The 17500-nt window shown below is 48.6% G+C and overlaps 2 protein-coding genes across 2 annotated transcripts in view; both read right to left on the bottom strand.

Annotated features, from left to right (window-relative positions):
- Window positions 1–8340, bottom strand: part of arb2a (ARB2 cotranscriptional regulator A) — a gene marked incomplete at its 3' end in the record, with an annotated part of 123331 nt that extends 114991 nt beyond the window's left edge. Inside the window, exons 1-4 of the mRNA XM_084456848.1 lie at window positions 8243–8340; window positions 7365–7499; window positions 7029–7130; window positions 3460–3560 (exon numbers count right to left, since the gene is read on the bottom strand). Coding sequence (XP_084312974.1) covers window positions 3460–3560; window positions 7029–7130; window positions 7365–7464 — 303 coding nt within the window. The 5' untranslated portion in view covers window positions 7465–7499; window positions 8243–8340. The remainder of the gene's footprint in view (window positions 1–3459; window positions 3561–7028; window positions 7131–7364; window positions 7500–8242) is intronic.
- Window positions 8341–10282: 1942 nt separating this feature from the next.
- Window positions 10283–17500, bottom strand: part of kiaa0825 (KIAA0825 ortholog) — a gene marked incomplete at both ends in the record, with an annotated part of 95234 nt that continues 88016 nt past the window's right edge. The window contains one exon of the mRNA XM_084456845.1: window positions 10283–10412. Coding sequence (XP_084312971.1) covers window positions 10283–10412 — 130 coding nt within the window. The remainder of the gene's footprint in view (window positions 10413–17500) is intronic.

Genomic DNA, 17500 nt, shown 5'->3' with positions numbered 1-17500 from the left:
TGAATGCCAGAATCTTCTTGGAAACGGTGTAAGTGAAGTTTAAGAAGAAATGCTTCTTAAGAAATTCTTAACAACGTTCGTGAACGAGGCCCAATAATGTTTCATTGGTGTATTTGTGTCCATGTACAGCGGGGTACTTCCAAATGCCCACTAAAGACAATTCTGGGAGATATTAACAGAAAGAACACATCAGCTGACTGAGTGTGAAGGAGGCATTTCAATTTCCCTCTGGCCCCTGAGAAACCCTCCCCCCCACCCACCCCCACACACACATGTACGTACACGTGCGCGCACACACACACACACACACACACACACACACACACACACACACACACACACACACTACATTAGGGCCTGGTACTCGAGCAGAGCATAGCGCTGCATTTCCACATTGTTGTTTAATCACAAGTAGCCTCTGTGACCTGTACCCACTCAAACAACCCCCGTAATTCTCAGGCAGGCAGAAACAAACTACACACACACACACACACACACACACACACACACAAACTCAATCACACGCACACACATTCATACAGTCCATGAAGAGTGAATCATCGAAGCTTTCTCCAAAACATCTCCATATTCCCTCTAGATAAACACAGTACGTCTGCCATATAAGAGTGCGCCTACATCTAAGCTGCGCCCGTAATGGCCGTACCCGGTATTCAACCCCAGCTGTGAGCCTTCGCTTCGCACGGCCGCCATTAAGACATCCTCCGCCTCTTCCCTCCGTCCTCCGCCCGTCCCTGCATTCAGACGGGGCTGAAGTGCAAATTGGACATCTGGTGCTGTGATGCCTGTGACAATGCCGCCGCCATCTCCCCTACACATGGCACCTCCGCTCGCTCCTCATCGCAGACTGGGCCCTCGTGAAAAAAACAGGCTGCGATTGAGAGAGGGTGAGGGAGAAGGAGGGGGGTGGGGTGGGGGGGGGGTCCCTGATGGTGCCATCCTTTTCACATCTCCCAGCGGCAGGCGGAGAGGGCACTGCATCTCCTTGCCCCTCTCTCACAGCCTTCCCGGTGCATTGTGGGTAGAGCGGGCCCTCTCGGGGCGGTTGGCTGATAGAGGGCAGGGGGCGGCTCAGGCGAGGTATTGTCGGGGGGCAACGGCTCTCAAAATGGAGGCTTTATCTCCGCTCACTCCGCTCAAGTAGCACACTCTCTGTTGAACAGGTGAACGGTAGACTAGTCAAAACGCCTCATTCCCAATGAACTAGTCTTCCTTATGGAGACTGACAGACAGCTAGATGCAGTGGCAGGAATATAGCCTGACTATCGCGACGTTGGGTTAGTCTCCTAACAGGAGTATCCAGCAAACAGAAGACAACGTCCCCAAAATGTAATCAACCGATTTTTTTCTGGGACGACTTAAGAACCACCTAAGGGAATTCTGACTCGTTAATATGGTGTAAAAACATGATATTTTACCACAGGGCCGAGCAGAGACCTGGTGAGAGCTAGTTTATAAACCGTGCTGGGACATGACATACAGGTCCAGGTCTGGAGGCCAGCAAGACATCTCTCAAGATCCTGGAGGAGGCGTCAGAACCGGGTCCGCTACCAACAGGTCTTTGGAGGACCGCGAGGGGACTGGATCACTCAGGCCTTCAGAGCCCGGCTGGGTTGTGACGCCCAGCGGTGTTTTCTGGCGCTTAGTATTGATCCAGCAGCCATACAGTATGGATCCCCTGATGGTCTGAATAGAACAGAAATCCACCCGGCTCATCTCTCGTGTTCGGCTCCAGTCACGTCTTCAGTTAGCATGACTGACTGACCGGCTGACTGACTGACTGACTGACCGGCTGACCGGCTGACTGGCTGACTGACCGGCTGACTGACTGACTGACTGACTGACTGACTGACCGGCTGACTGGCTGACTGACCGGCTGACTAACCGGCTGACTGACTGACGGGCTGACTGGCTGGCTGACGGACTGGCTGGCTGGCTGGCTGGCTGACAGAAAAGACACACCTCCGTTCAGATGCTGGCGTTTTTGAAACGCAGAACATTATTAGCATGCGTCCTCCTTGATGAAGGCTCCTTCCCTCGACACATCTGGTGCTCTTCTGATCTGCGGGTTGAGGAAGTTTCGGCGCGCGCCGGGTGCGCTCTGGCTGCTCGTTGCCCAATGTTTACTTGCAGCTTCCTAGATGCTCAGAAATGCATCCTCTGGCAGAAGAAAGGGAGCTTTCACCAAAGCTTTCACTATACTGTAGCTCTCAAAGGAGCTACCTGGATTAGAAAGAAAACACACAGGCAATCCCACAAAAGAGTCAATCGTTGGCTTTGAACTTCAAAGAATGAGCGGAACAATTAAAGAAAAATAGCAGGGATGCAAATTAACGAAGATTACAAAAAGAAAAACAGAAAAACATTTGTCTGATTAGCTTATGCATATTGCATGGGCTGAGACTGGGAGAGAGTGAACAGGAGGCCAACTTGTGTGGCGTCGGTACCATGCATGGGCATAGCAGCGTGCCAGTTAGCAAGTGAAGCCTGGACAACGGACATTCTGACCACTTGGTTCTGTATAGTGTGTCTCCATGATACTCTGTCCTCTGACCGACACCATCCGACACATGCGCGCGCACGCACGCACACGCACACACACACACACACGACCAGAATCCAATTATAGTTATTTAAATTTGAAAGCACAGATACCAGGTACATCAAAATTAAAATCATCATCAAAGTGCTGCCCTTAATAATATAACACAAAAGTCTCTCTCTTTCTCTCTCTCTCTCTCTTTCTCTCTCTCTCTCAATCTCTCTCTTTACGTAACTTATTCTAAATCAGTGGTACATTCCCTTTCTCTTTTGTCTGTCATTAATTAACTGCCTGTGGCGTCCTGAAAAACCTCTGAGCAGAAAGATGGTCTTAGCGAGCAGGACTGGGAGTGGTAATGACTGATGATGGTGATGAAGAGGAGTGTGGTGATGATGATGAGGATGGTGATGATGAAGAGGAGGAGTGTGAGGATGGTGATGATGAAGGAGTGTGGTGATGATGATGATGATGAAGAGGAGGAGTGTGCGGATGGTGATGATGAAGAGGAGGAGTGTGAGGATGGTGATGATGAAGAGGAGGAGTGTGAGGATGGTGATGATGAAGAGGAGTGTGGTGATGATGATGAGGATGATGATGAAGAGGAGGAGTGTGAGGATGGTGATAATGAAAAGGAGTGTGGTGATGAGGATGATGATGATGATGAAGAGGAGGAGTGTGAGGATGGTGATGATGAAGAGGAGGAGTGTGAGGATGATGAAGAGGAGTGTGGTGCTGATGATGATGAAGAGGAGGAGTGTGAGGATGGTGATGATGAAGAGGAGTGTGGTGATGATGATGAGGATGACGATGGTGATGTTGAAGAGGAGGAGTGTGAGGATGGTGATGATGAAGAGGAGCGTGTGAGGGACAGTGATGATGGAGGAGGAGCTGTACCCTACCTCTCCCAGGGCCTCGTAGCGTTTCTGGTTCCAGCGGTGGAGGTCCTCCCTGGCGTTGAACACAAAGGCCTCTCCGGTCGTCGTGTGTCTCAACTGGCCTTCTAATACCACACAAACCACAAATACAGACAGACAGACAGACAGACAGACAGACAGACAGACAGACAGACAGACAGACAGACAGACAGACAGACAGACAGACAGACAGACAGACAGACAGACAGACAGACAGACAGACAGACAGACAGACAGACAGACACGAAGAGGATGAGGAACATGTTGAAGTACTGTTTCAACTGCACTTGTTCAAACCCTCATCCACTTCCACGGTACAGTGCACACAGTTGTGCTTGTTCAACTCAGCAACAGTTCAACTTTGCCTCAATTTCCCCCACTACTTGAATAAAGGCAGCCCTGATCAAACTGCCCAGTGGTTAATGTTGGAAGTAAACCTAATGATGCTTGTTAGGTCTCTGCCTCCATCTGTACATGCTGAAGTAGCTCCGCCTGTCAAAAGAAGCAAACTAGCTTTGACCTTGGGTTCAGAATGAGATGAGGCTTGCCTGAATCCCTCTTCTCTCCCTCTCTCTCTCTCTCTCTCCTCTCTCCCTTCATGCAATTAAAAGCCTTTGGCTGCCGTCCCCCCATCTGGCAGGTACAAGGACCGTGGACACACAGCGCTCTCCCAGTCACGACTCCAGCGGCCTTCTGGGACGTCTGGCAGACCAGTCCTGGACAGCTGGTGTGGCGTAAACTCTCTCCCTCTCCCTCTTATTCCTTCCTTCTATCCTTATCACTCTCCCTCTCTTTCTGTCCTTCCATCTCTCCCTTGCTCTCTTTCTCTCTCTGGCCACCTTCATAGGTCTACCTCTGTATTTCTTCCCAGATCTGAAGACAAGGGAGGCTGGGGGGAGGGGGAGGTGGGGGGGGGGCAGGTACTGAGAGACCACCACAACTGTTCCTCGCACTCCCTTTGAGGCTACGGTTTGGGTGGCGGCCAATAAGCCTTCACTCTGACTGACCCTGGTTCCAGGCCCTCCCACCACCAGCAGCACCGCAACTCCAAAGCTAGAGCGCTATGCCTGGCCGATGGAAGGCAGTGCCCACTTGTGTACCAGAGAGAGAAAGAGAAAGAGAGAGAGAGAGAGAGAGAGAGAGAGAGGAGAGAGAGAGAGAGAGAGAGAGAGAGAGAGAGAGAGAGAGAGAGAGAGAGAGAGAGATGGCACTGCAGTCTTCAATAATGAGCAGAGTTACATTCAAGAGGCTACGCAACAGCCCTGATTGCCTCAACCAGGGAGTAAATCTCCCACAGTTTAAAATGAAGGAATATTAACCGGAAATACATTTTATGCAAATATGGAGAAGCCAGGGGGAGAACTTTTTAACACCTGCGTCTATATGGGATGCCGCAGACTGGATGTTCATTTACCAATACCAATGAAGAGGAAAAGAGAAACTAGAAAAAGCTAATCTTCTGAGAGAGAGCATTGTGGTTCTACAGCTTAACAATTACTCCCTGTGTCTGTTTAATACCTCCAAAATATAGCACTACACAGAATGTAGCTATCTATCCTGCAGTTGACACCGCCAGATAAAGAAGCACTAAACTGGTGTTAAATTAAATTGTGACCTCTAAGGCTGCAAAACGCATAAAAGCTCAAATACTGTAAAGTACACATACTTAACCCAAACTGCCAGGGGGGCTCATACTTTCTCAATTACCGCACTGCCACTGCAGCGCCTTACTGGGAAAAAAAACATCTTTTGGAAGATAAAAGATTGCACGAGCATTTTCATCTCCCTTAAATTACACTATTTTATATCGTCAGGCTAAATCTTTCTTTGCAAACGCGGTGATTATTACAACATCGCGGTTAGCCGTTAGACAACGTGTAGCACTGAAAGGCTGCTCGTCAACACGGGGCGCTAATAGCTGACTGGTGTCTGACTGGAAGATGGGGGTGGGGGGGGGGGGTTGAAAAGGAGCCCACACAAAAGTACCTTGAAGAAATCAATTATGTATTCATGTAAGGGAGAAGAGAGAGCCTCGAACCGCCAACGCCTAACAGGGGGGAAGAGTGGATCTTAATGAAACCCTACACTACATGCAAGGGGTGTGTGTGTGTGTGTGTGAGTGTGTATGTGTGTATGTGAGCAAGAGAGACAGACAGAGAGGAAAGAGGGGGAAGAGAGAGAGAGAGTTCAGCTCCATCGCCTCCACAACACATCCTCTCGGAGGAATACGTTTTTCTAAACTTTTCTCCCCTTTTCTGTCGTAATTAGCATTCTGTTCTCAATCTGGGAGCTTAATTAGGTGTACATAACCTTGGATTCCCTAGTAATGGAAAACCGGAGGGCTACTGTGATGAAGCCATCATCTTCAGTGATTAAGATACCTGCAACAATCGTATACAGCCTCTACCAGATTCACTTCATTACATGGTCAAATTAACTTTTTTTTTTTTTTTACGACACGCTTATAAAGACGTAACCTGGGTGTTGCTCCGAAAAAGCCTCCTAGCCACAGAGGTGGTGAGCAGACTACAGACAAGAGGGAGGGCTGGGTTTTAATAGAAATGATACCCTTCATAAACAGAGGGAGAGAGGGAGGGACAGAGAGAGAGAGAGAAAGAAAGATACTGACTGCCCCTGGCAGCTCTGGCTGGCCAGACCGCCTGTTCTTAAAGGCAGCAAGGTTATGCAAATGCTCCGTCATGCGGATTGCAAGGCTGAGTAGGTTACTGACAGGCTGTGGAATACACAACATGTCCTCTTCTCATGCAGTCACACAGTCACAGAGACCAGAGACAGGGGGAGACAGGGGGGGGGCGGGGACACGGGGGAGACGGTGACAGAGGGAGGCAGAACAGGAGACACCACACCAGGGGAATACTAAGAGCTTTGAACACAGGCCCAGAATCTGGACTGGCAGAACCGACACTCTTATCATATCAGAATGTTCTGACTGAGAGAGTATGATGTCCCGAATGAAGCCAGTGAGTTTTCAAAGTTCATTGTCTGTTAAACTAATGCCAGCAATGTTAACACTTCCAGCAGCTTAGAGAGGTGAAAGGTTGTCTCTGAGAGAGGATGGAGTGCAGAATGAATTTATTTGACACGGTATTTCTGTTTGTACTTTTGGTGCGTCCGTTTGTGGTCGGAGGTGGCAAGTCGCAAGTGGCAAAATACCTACCTCCGACCTGTGTGCATTCGAACTATAGCGAATGATATGATGATGATATGATATGATATTGACGTCAGCCGGCAACTGGGGGCTGAGAAACATATCCGAATTTGCGACGAGGAAGTGTGAGTTCATGCGGCGTTTTATTTAATCATTCCTAGTAGCAAGTCGCAATTTGCCACCTCCCAGTTATAAACGAACGCACCATTTGTCCTTTGGTTTTAGCGACAGATTATGCTTAGTCACTTGTTTAGAAAGGAGATGCACTTGTGAGTTCTGGCGAGTAGTAGTACACTGACTACCTACTGTACGTTAAATGCAATTATTGTAAGTCGCTTTGGATAAAAGCGTCAGCTAAATGACTGTAATGTAATGTAATACTCACGCTCATTGAAGGCATACTCAAAGTCCTCCAGGGTCTTGGGGAAGATGAGGGGAGGCTCGTCCTTCTTCATCAGTTCGTCCAGGTCAATCCTGGACAGCAGATCTGAACCAGGGACACATGGAGGGATACAGTCAGCAGCCAGCAACACTAGTGCTATAGTGAAGGCCAGCCATGGTGCTACTGGCTTTCTCACAAGTGTTGCATGGGGGATGTTTTGATTGTCCCACGGTCTCCAGCTAGACTCCTTTAATGAAAACTACAAAAACAAGGCACCTTGAGCTGTATGAAAATGATGTGACCATAGGCAGAGGACAGGCTAGGACAGGGTGATCTGACCTTTTAGTGCCGTTGTTTTCTCTTTGTCTTCTTGGCCAGCTACCTGGGCCATGGTTATCCACAAAATGAATAGCAGGAAAGGACAGGAACGCGCCAGCATGGATCTCCTGGTACTGTGGATCACTGCGAGTCACTCTAGATAAACACAGTACATGATATTGAAAGTACAGCAGTGAATTAAAGGCCATACAGTTAGACGTCATCAAAGTGGTCTGAGCATCTGGAAAGTGCTAAGCAATAGGCTAATATAGGGCTACTTATTCAATTATTATACACATTTCAATTATCATTAGCCTAGTTCCAATCCAACATGCATTATCCTTCACTCTGCTACTTCAACAAGGTTACTGCTCATTCTAATTATCCTTATCACCTGATTATAGTAGGCTAAAATGTGCACTTCCGACGTTTTACGGCTGGTATGACTGCCAGCATTTCAGACGCTTACGTCTGGTTACATCAGCGGATTGGATGTTTTGGAAGCAGAATCATGAGATTTGCTCACTCAAACACTAGCAGCAACACTGTAGCCCACAGAGCTATTGAACAGGGTGCACGTGTGTTTGTGTGTGTGGACTTGTAGCCTAGTTAGTGCTGGTCCAGCAGTTGCCTTGTACAAAAACATCCTACTTGACATGCCTTTTTCAGCAAAGGTAAACTCGAAAAGAAGAGAGAGGCTATCATCAGAGTCCAGACACAGCTAGGATATTTATTCGACTCCTACCATAGGAGCAGGGATGTGGGCATGCACTCAACAAGTAAAGGAAACCGAACTGTGCCTTCATGAGACGTTCGTCCCAGTCAAGTGCATGTCGCGAAAGAGCGCCGGTGGCCCACAGCTTTGTTCACAATCATGCGTTTTTGCTTGAAGCACATACCATCACTACATGCGACTGTCTGTCCAGTATCCTTTAGCTTCCTTGGTTTTTATGGAACAGGAAGAAATCACGACGAAGAAAACCAGGACGCTTCCGGGTTACCGAGACAACCGACTGGAAAGAATATTTAAAGAGACAGGCACACAATGTAGCTTCAACGCCAGACCGCCCGTGAACCGATTGTCACCAGCAAGACATGCATTAAAATGACGAGCCTTTCCAGTCTTTGAAATCAAACACTGATAACTACAACATGAAAGGTTATGACACATTTGCTCTGTGAAGTAGATATTGTATCACGTTGCTCTGATTTATTCATGCAACTGAAATGGAGAACTGTGAATCCTAGAGCATTGAATAATAAGCTCTCCACAGAAATGTGAAGTGTTTATGTAGGCCTGTGCTTAATGTCACTCTTCATCCTGTTTAAATCCAACAGTATTCTATGAAGAATTCAATTGAGATGTTTTTTTAATGCCAGCTTCATTTGAGTGATGTCTGAGAACAATGAGCACTTGTGGATATGTTATGTGTTTGTTTGGGAGATAAAATAATCTAAACAGTCCTCCCAAACTAGCAGTTTATTTACACTGTATAAACATTAGACACTTACAAATCCTGCTCTTATTAATCAGATGTATATTGGGACTTTTTTTTTTTTGAGGGGGTCAGCTTTATTTGTCACATAGGCCCTACTACATCATACAGGTACAACGAGTAGTGAAATGGTCTTCTGTCAGCTCCTAGATCATCACACATGAAGCAATATAGGCAAAAGGGAAACAGTGTGTTATGTATCTAGGCACAAGATACAAAGTACACATATGTACATGAAGGGATGGGGTGCTGGGAGTGGGGTTGTGTAGTAGATATGTAGGATATTTATAGCAGGCGGTTATTCGGGTGACTGGGATCCTTCCGGATTTTCCTGGTTCTGCACGGCCTTGTGCATGTCCTGGAGAGGCGGGAGAACCTCCCCTGTGATACGTTCTGTGGACCGTATATCTCTCTGCAGGGTCTCCCTATCTGGGGAGACACTCGGAACCTCCTCAGACGCCTGAGGTGGAACAGCCTCTGCCTTGACTTCCTCACCATCTTTTTGGAGTAAAAATGCTCACAATATTCCTATGATCACATCCATTAAGCAATGTAGTTTAGGAAAGAACACGTCTTTCAGTTGGAACATAATATCCCCCACAAAGGTAACGCAGAGCTCACAGTTCAAGCAGTGCTGTATTTGATTGAAATTATATATAAAGTATGTGACATAAACGCACCGCCAATGTGATAGGAAATTATAAACTCTTAACTTTTATGAAACATTGATGACAAGCTATGCCAAAAATAGATAACGGCAGATGTCTTTGAGTTTCATGTTTAATTCTAATACATTACATTTTGTCTCATCACATGAATAAGAAAATACAGAAAACTTAAAAAAATACATTTTCATCATAAATAACACCCGACAGCATATTCTCAGTGCACACAAGTCTGACTGTTACTACATAGTCTGGCACACACTGTGCTGACCTGCTAAATTCAAAAGGCATTCTTTCTTAAAAACTGAATATTTGAAGCTACTTTTGCGGGAGCAGGGAAAAATATGCTGACACTGGTGATGTCTGTGAACTAGCTGCTTCAAAACTTCGACAACCAACTGTGATCACACAGTCCCTAGAAACACCTCGTCTTAGACAGGCAAACAAACTCTGTGTGCGTAACTACAGTGTGTGGATTTTTACCAAAAAAGATGAAAATATCAATGACATTTACAGTATACACACACACCAAGCACACACACACACACACACACACCAAGCACACACACCAAGCACACACACACACACACACACACACACACACACACACACACACACACACACACACACTCACACACATTCCCAAACACTCCTCCATCATTACTCTCATCCTGTGTAGACTGTGTGGTCTCTGCTAATGGAGAACAGTCTGAGTTGGTCAGTGCTGGTCAGTGCCATTCCTGGGAGGCGGTGGTGACCTCAGAGGGACCTGGTGACCTCAGAGGGACCTGGTGACCTCAGAGGGACCTGGTGACCCAGGGCTGCCGAGTCTGAGGGAAGCTTTCTGCAGCTCCTCCACCAGAACCTTCTCTTCATCATCCAGAACTGTGGCATCCTGCATCTCCCACCTGCAACACACACACACACACACACACACACACACACACACACACACACACACACACACACACACACATACACAGTTGTTACATCTTTTTCCCCTCCTACATCCCCTCATAGTCCCCTTGCTACATGTCACACCCTTGTCATTCTCACAACACACTGCTCTCACCCAGGTTTAACACAGAGGCCAAGTGGAGAATGGCCACATTCACACAGCGCTCTCTCTCACACACCCAGAGAGCACTGTCAGTAAACCTACTATACTGTAGACGTATACTCTGAAGCTCTCATCTGGGAGTGTTTCTTGGTGTCTATCTTTTCATGTATTGTCTGTTTTTGTTGTTGTTTATACTTGTTGTTTATACTAGTGTTTTTTAATTATATTTTGTTTCCATTCTGTAAAGCACCGTGTGTCACATTTGCTCGTATGAACATGCGCTAAAGAAACTTTGACTTAGTTTTAGTGCGTGTCAGAATCAGAGGTCTCTCTGTCAAACCTCAAACAGAAAAGGAGACCGGCTCAGGGCTCCCAAAAGATATTCTGAACCCACCGACACAGTGGAAAATGAGCAAGGATAACAGAGACCCCCCCCCCCCTCTCTCTAGAGCAGCAGAGGCAGAGCAGCTAAGAACTATATGATATGGAGTCATCAAGGACAGGCACATGGAGATTCACCCCTATCAGCCGAGCCCCAAACGCTTGGAGGAGCGACCGGTCAATCAAACGTATCAATCTACAGAGAGAGAAGGAAAGAGAGAGAGAGAGAGAGAATAAGCCACGGGCAGAATCTTTGAACTGCCGTGTCATCCCGTCCAATGAGAACTCTATCCAACTGTAAATGATTGCATTTTCATTGCAATCTCTCTGTCTCCTTTCATTCCCCCCCCACCCGCCCCCACCCCCGGACAGTGTTCTCCATATCTTCAAACGTGGCCATATAGACAGCGTTGTATAATGCGGGGGGAGGTGGGCCCGGGCGATCGCGTGACGCGCCCGCTCGCATACAAAGGTGCGGGGCCGCTCCGTGCGAGTGCTTTGATGGAGTCTTCAGCCTCAGTCATTGTGTGTATCTGGCCCAATCAGACGCCCTCTTTCTCATCCTCTCCCGCACTGTCACCGTGGTAATCACCGTCTATACGGGGAGGATTTGTTTATGTAAATATGTGCGCTTGATGCATGGGTCCCATCGCACATGTCCACACCCTCCTCGCCTGCCTCCGACTCTCCGTCACTCAGGCTGCCTTGCTCTCTCTCTCCCTCCCTCCTTCCCTCCCTCCTTCCCTCCCTCCTTCCCTCCCTCCCTCCCTCTCCATCACAGGACCGGCGGACTGTCCCCTGACAGACAGGCCAATGAGGGGGAGCATGAGGGGGAGGAGAGAGAGAGAAAGAGGTAGGGGGTGAGGGTGGAGGGTGGTGTTAAGTCACCATCGGATCGTGACAACTCTACTAGGAAGACGGCGTGTACCGGGGCTTTATAGGTGTTAATAGGGGCAGTGGGAGTGGGTGGGGGTCGGGGGACAGCAATCTCCCGACTACCGCAGAACACAGTTCAATAAAAATCTAATCACTTCACTTTATCATCTCTGGTCGGCCATGATGCGAAGCCCACAAAAACAAATAATGGAAACATGAAAAACGTCATATTTACAAATGTCACCGACGTGCAAAACGATCAGAGGGAGGGAGGAAGAGATGGACGCGGAGAGGATGGAGGGGAGGGGGGGGGGGGGGGCGGGAGGGAGGTAGGCAGGAAGGAATGCTAAAGGTTTTTCAATGTTTAATTTTCAAATAGGATTAAGCAGAATGACATTTAGCTGAAGGTTACTCTCTCAGCAGACCGAGGCATTGTCTTAGCTGACATTGATATGCAGGAGGCGCCCTGCTTGTCACTGGGACAAACACCCTTGATGAATGAGTAGGCTTTCCACAGGAAGGTGTTAAGTGCAAATCTGTAAGGGAGAGAGAGAGAGAGAAAGAGAGAGAGAAACAGAGAGAGGGAGAGAAAGAGAGGGAGGGAGAGAGGGAAGGAGGGAGGGAAGGAAGGAAGGAGGGAGAGAGAGAGAGAGAGAGAGAGAGATGGATATGCTAGGGGATCTACACGTACGTAGCATACTGTAGAAACACTTGCCATGCACATCAATGCAAGCGTACAGCAGTTTGTGAGAATGATGCACAGTTCCAACGTGGCCATGCTAAAATGCATCCTACCAGATACATACTGTACTGTTTGGTTATGCAAACAAAAATATAAGGCAAACTTGTATCCAATTTCGGCAAATTCAACAAAACAATGCCTTTTAGAACTACATACTAAGTAGGCTTGCTAAGAATACTAAGTAGAGAATAACTTCACAGCATCCTCATTTCAGAAGTTTCCCGGGTGATTTACATCTTAATAAGTGGAGCTTTACCCTTTAATACTTATAGGCTGCACTCATTTCACATGCATTAATACTGTACTTGCTGACTTGGCGGTTCCTCTGAATACAGAATAGGATACACATATTAAGACTCGTATATTTACAGGATTGATGTCACAGGAGATTGTCTCTAAAAAAAAAAAAGATCTGATGTATTACAAATGTAAGCCATCCCAATTGCTGCTGCAGCGATAGAGTGCAATGGCAAAACCTTAATACTGTGGCTACACTTACTTGGAACCAAGTCTTACAAGATAGAGAGAGAGAGAGAGAGAGAGAGGGAGAGAGAGAGAGAGAGAGAGGAAGAGAGAGAGAGAGAGAGAGAGGGTGGGGCAGACAGACAGAGGGGGAGAAAGACAGAGATGGTGGGATCTGTCAGTGATGGGAGTGGTTTCCCTCAGAGTGGCGTGTTTGTGCCAACTCGATCTCTGACAGGTACCTGTGTTTGTTTAAAAGGGTGCCTGTCAAACAAAGAGGGCTGTGGGCAGGAGACACCCAGCTAAATGAGTCTGACACAACGCCCAATCAGAGGCTGCATGCAGGCTAGAGGGCCTTGAGGATCCATCATAACCCAAACTAAATATTTAAAGTGCTAAACTTTCCAAAGGCCAGGCCTTTCCACACACACAAGTGAGACGTGTCGGGGAGAGAGAACGGAGCCAGGCTGGCCTAAGGGGAGATGCACATCTGAACACAGTTGGGCTGGACTGAGCTATGCTGGGCTGGGCTGGGTTGATGGGAGTTGGGTTGGTCAGAGCTGGGCTGGGCTGTGGGGAGTTGGGTTGGTCAGAGCTAGGCTGGGTTGATGGGAGTTGGGCCGGTCAGAGCTAGGCTGGGCTGTGGGGAGTTGGGCCGGTCAGAGCTAGGCTGGGTTGATGGGAGTTGGGCCGGTCAGAGCTAGGCTGGGCTGTGGGGAGTTGGGCCGGTCAGAGCTAGGCTGGGTTGATGGGAGTTGGGTTGGTCAGAGCTAGGCTGGGCTGTGGGGAGTTGGGCCGGTCAGAGCTAGGCTGGGTTGATGGGAGTTGGGTTGGTCAGAGCTAGGCTGGGCTGTGGGGAGTTGGGCCGGTCAGAGCTAGGCTGGGTTGATGGGAGTTGGGTTGGTCAGAGCTAGGCTGGGCTGGGTTGAGGGGAGTTGGGTTGGTCAGAGCTAGGCTGGGTTGATGGGAGTTGGGCCGGTCAGAGCTGGGCTGAGCTGTGGGGAGTTGGGTTGGTCAGAGCTGGGCTGGGCTGTGGGGAGTTGGGTTGGTCAGAGCTGGGCTGGGTTGAGGGGAGTTGGGTTGGTCAGAACTGGGACGTGTCTTGGCTCTTCCCAAGGCCCACTCCAGACTCAACGGTAGAGGTGGAACATCACATCACTTCATATCCCACTCCCTCAGCTGTATGAGCAGCTAGACAGAGTGCAACACCACTGATAGTGTTGGTGACATAATGTGAGAGGTAGAAAGATAAAAAGAGATGAAGAAACCTTGAAGAAAGATAACGAGAGATGAGCAACAGCTCGATGGAAACTGCCCCGTGAACCCGCTTACGTTGGACTAACTGACAAGTTCATAAAGTGGGGCGGAGGTCGTCTCTGAACTCAATTTCCATCGAGAAGTCAAACTCCAATTCAATTTGGATACGCGCCATGAGCCGGAGGGAGATTATAACTGACAAGCATCGGACAGCATGGTGGATCTGATTATTGACAAGACCGAGAGTTGACAGAAGGAATTATACTCCTCCCAGAGTCTCAGCCCAGCCACAGACATCCGTGCTATTGGCAGACCCGCCTTAGCTTCCATCTACAACCTCAGACCCCTAATCCCTGTTATTACAATACAGCCGACCACGCTAGAATAACCCCATTCTACTCTCTGTCCTGTTCTATTTCAACCCATAGAAATGAATTGTATCCCTACGCGTTGCTGGTGTGTCCAATCATACAAGATATCCACCCAGGGTCTATCTATCTCTGTCCATGCTGTGGGGTGTGTCCGGGTCAGTCCTCTTAAGACCTGTCTGGGTCTATCTCTCTATGCAGGGTCCTCCTGTGGTCAGCTGCCTCTCTCTCCCTCCACATAGCAGCCTTCCTCCATTTTCAGGCCAGCTCTGAGGGTCTGAGTGTGTCAGAAAAAGGTCTGGCTTCGTCCGGCGGGGTGATGCCCACCGCCAGGGGGCAGCCAGCCACACAGAGTCTCAGCCCAGCCCGCCCCCCCCCGCCGCCCGCCGAGGCGCACGCCCTCCGACTCGAGGGTCGCCGAGATAGAAGGTAAGCGACAGGCGGGCGTGATCAAAGAGCCGCCGACAGATCCCGGAGCAACCTTTGTTGTGCACGCAGGAATACACACACACACACACACACACACGCACACGCACACGCACACACACACACACACACACACACACACAGGCGTGCACACTCACACACTCACACTCATATTGTACACTCACAAACACACACACACACACACACACATACACACACACACACACACACACACACAATCCATGCCATGCCTCCAAATCCCAGCCGTGATGAGATCAGCACATCAGACAACACGACCGAGACCAAAGGGCCTCCTCCAGAAATAAACCTCTGGCTCCAGGATCTGTCCTCACAGCCCCGATACCCTAATACCCACACTGAGGAGGGATGGAGGGATGCTGGGCGAAGGGAGAGAGAGGGGGATGAGAGAGATAAGTTATGACACATCACTGCAGCAAAGTTCAGGACCTGCAATCACATAACATTTTCCCTGAGAGTTTGGTGTTCAAGAGTTTGATATGAAGACTTTGGTGAAGGTAAAATGTGCAGTAGCAAGAAATGTGCCTCTTTTAATATGAAGGATCAGCTATTAGGCAAAACAGACCAGTCTGGACTCTAGATAACTACTGTGAGCTGCGGTAAAGAATGAGGCGAGGTGACCTGGGGTTCTAGAATGTTCTGCAGGAAGAGTGTCTATGAGTCTTCAGCCTTCTCCAGTCAGTCTGTGTAAATTTGCACAGATTAATTACTGAATAATTAATGCCAGTCACTAATTTAATGGAGACATTTCCATATTAATATGTTTGCCTACTGATTCCACATGTATTTGTATTGCAGACAGGAAGGTAGCAATTATACAGCCAGCTATCTTATCAGCTGTGTTGATATTTCATACATGAATAATGGCTGCTCTAGTGGAAAACTGTGGCCACAAACACACACACACACATGCGCACACACACACACACACACACACATGCACACGCACACGCACACACACACACACACACTGGCAAGTACTGAAGAATTCTATCCAAAAAAACAAACCTCCCCCAAAAAAACAGACTAGTGATCCTCGGAGTCGAGTTGTTGACTAAAAAACAGACCCTCAGAGTTGTCCCCCCCAGTCAGAGTCAGATGAGGCTGGCAGCTGGGCGGCAGCGGGGTGGCAGCAGGGTGGCACCTCTCCTCAGTGTCAGTGTTTGACTCTTGTTAGGGCTTGGCTGGGGCTTGTGTGTGTATGTGTGTGTATGTGTGTGTGTGTGTGTGTGTGTGTGTGTGTGTGTGCGTGTGGCTCCTCAGCACTAAAATAGCACCCCGGGAAGAGGAGCGGCTGGAGCTCAAGACCTCTTCACTTTGAGCGAAATCATTACCCCTCAGTCAGTCAGCCGCCACACACTGTACCTCTCCAGCCCCCCCCCCCCCACACACACACACACACACTGTCTCTCAGCCTCTGGCTCCACAGCTATCAATTAGCTCTCTACAGGAACCAGCCCAGACCCCCCCCCCCCCCCCCCCCCCCAAAGAAAAAGATAGCAGGTCTACTGGACACCCTCTGGGCAGGTCGCGTATCAAGGTGTATGAACACAATGTTTTTATGTTGTTTTAACAGGCGTATCAGTGACGGTGGGAGCCCCCCCTGTAGACAGGCGGTAACGAGCGAGCAGCAGACACCTGCTCAGGGCAGCAGCCAGCCAGCCTTCAGGTCCCGGGGATCAAACAGCTCCACACCAGCAATCTGTCTCCCCCCCCCCATCAGGACAGGCCACCGCCCAGAGGACAGCAGAGACAGAGGGATGACAGCTCTTCCTTTACTGTCACGGCCCTGTGCGCACACGCGCGCGCACACACACACACACACACACACACGCACGCACAAACACACGCCTGCCCCTGGTACACCAACACAAATCCACAAGTACTGTGTAGTTTATACTGTAGTGACAGAGACCTCAACCCAGCCCCTGTTCCCAAACAGGTCCTCCAGTACCGTCTATATATACATAAAACATCACCAGGCCCATGAATTAATGAACAAAGATCATCCTGATAAAAAGGCACCAACTTTAGCTTTTCCCCAAACCCACACATGGCGAACGTGCTCACTCACTCTCTCTTTCTTTCTCCCTCTCTCTCTTCTTCCAGCCGCATGCAGAAGAACAAAAACAGATTCATCCTGATTTCACCTAGATATGCTCCCAGGAAATAGGCCATCACTTATTCAGCAGCCTTTCTTTGTCAGTCGTGCATATATCAACTATAAAACACACCATGTTGTACACTGAGGATTTGAGAGAATTGACTGACATAAAGCCAGCTCCGAGACATTGATATGGCAAAACTTTATTCAAACCGACACAAGATCATCTCCATGCACAACATTAATAGTAGATTCGGTTCTTCTGGGCGAATGAGCCGGCG

The sequence above is a fragment of the Borostomias antarcticus genome (genome assembly GCF_949987555.1).
Source record: "Borostomias antarcticus genome assembly, chromosome: 23".
NCBI classification, from domain to species: domain Eukaryota; kingdom Metazoa; phylum Chordata; class Actinopteri; order Stomiiformes; family Stomiidae; genus Borostomias; species Borostomias antarcticus.
The sequence above is the reverse complement of the archived record's forward strand: the minus strand, read 5'-3'. Positions and strand labels throughout refer to the sequence as shown.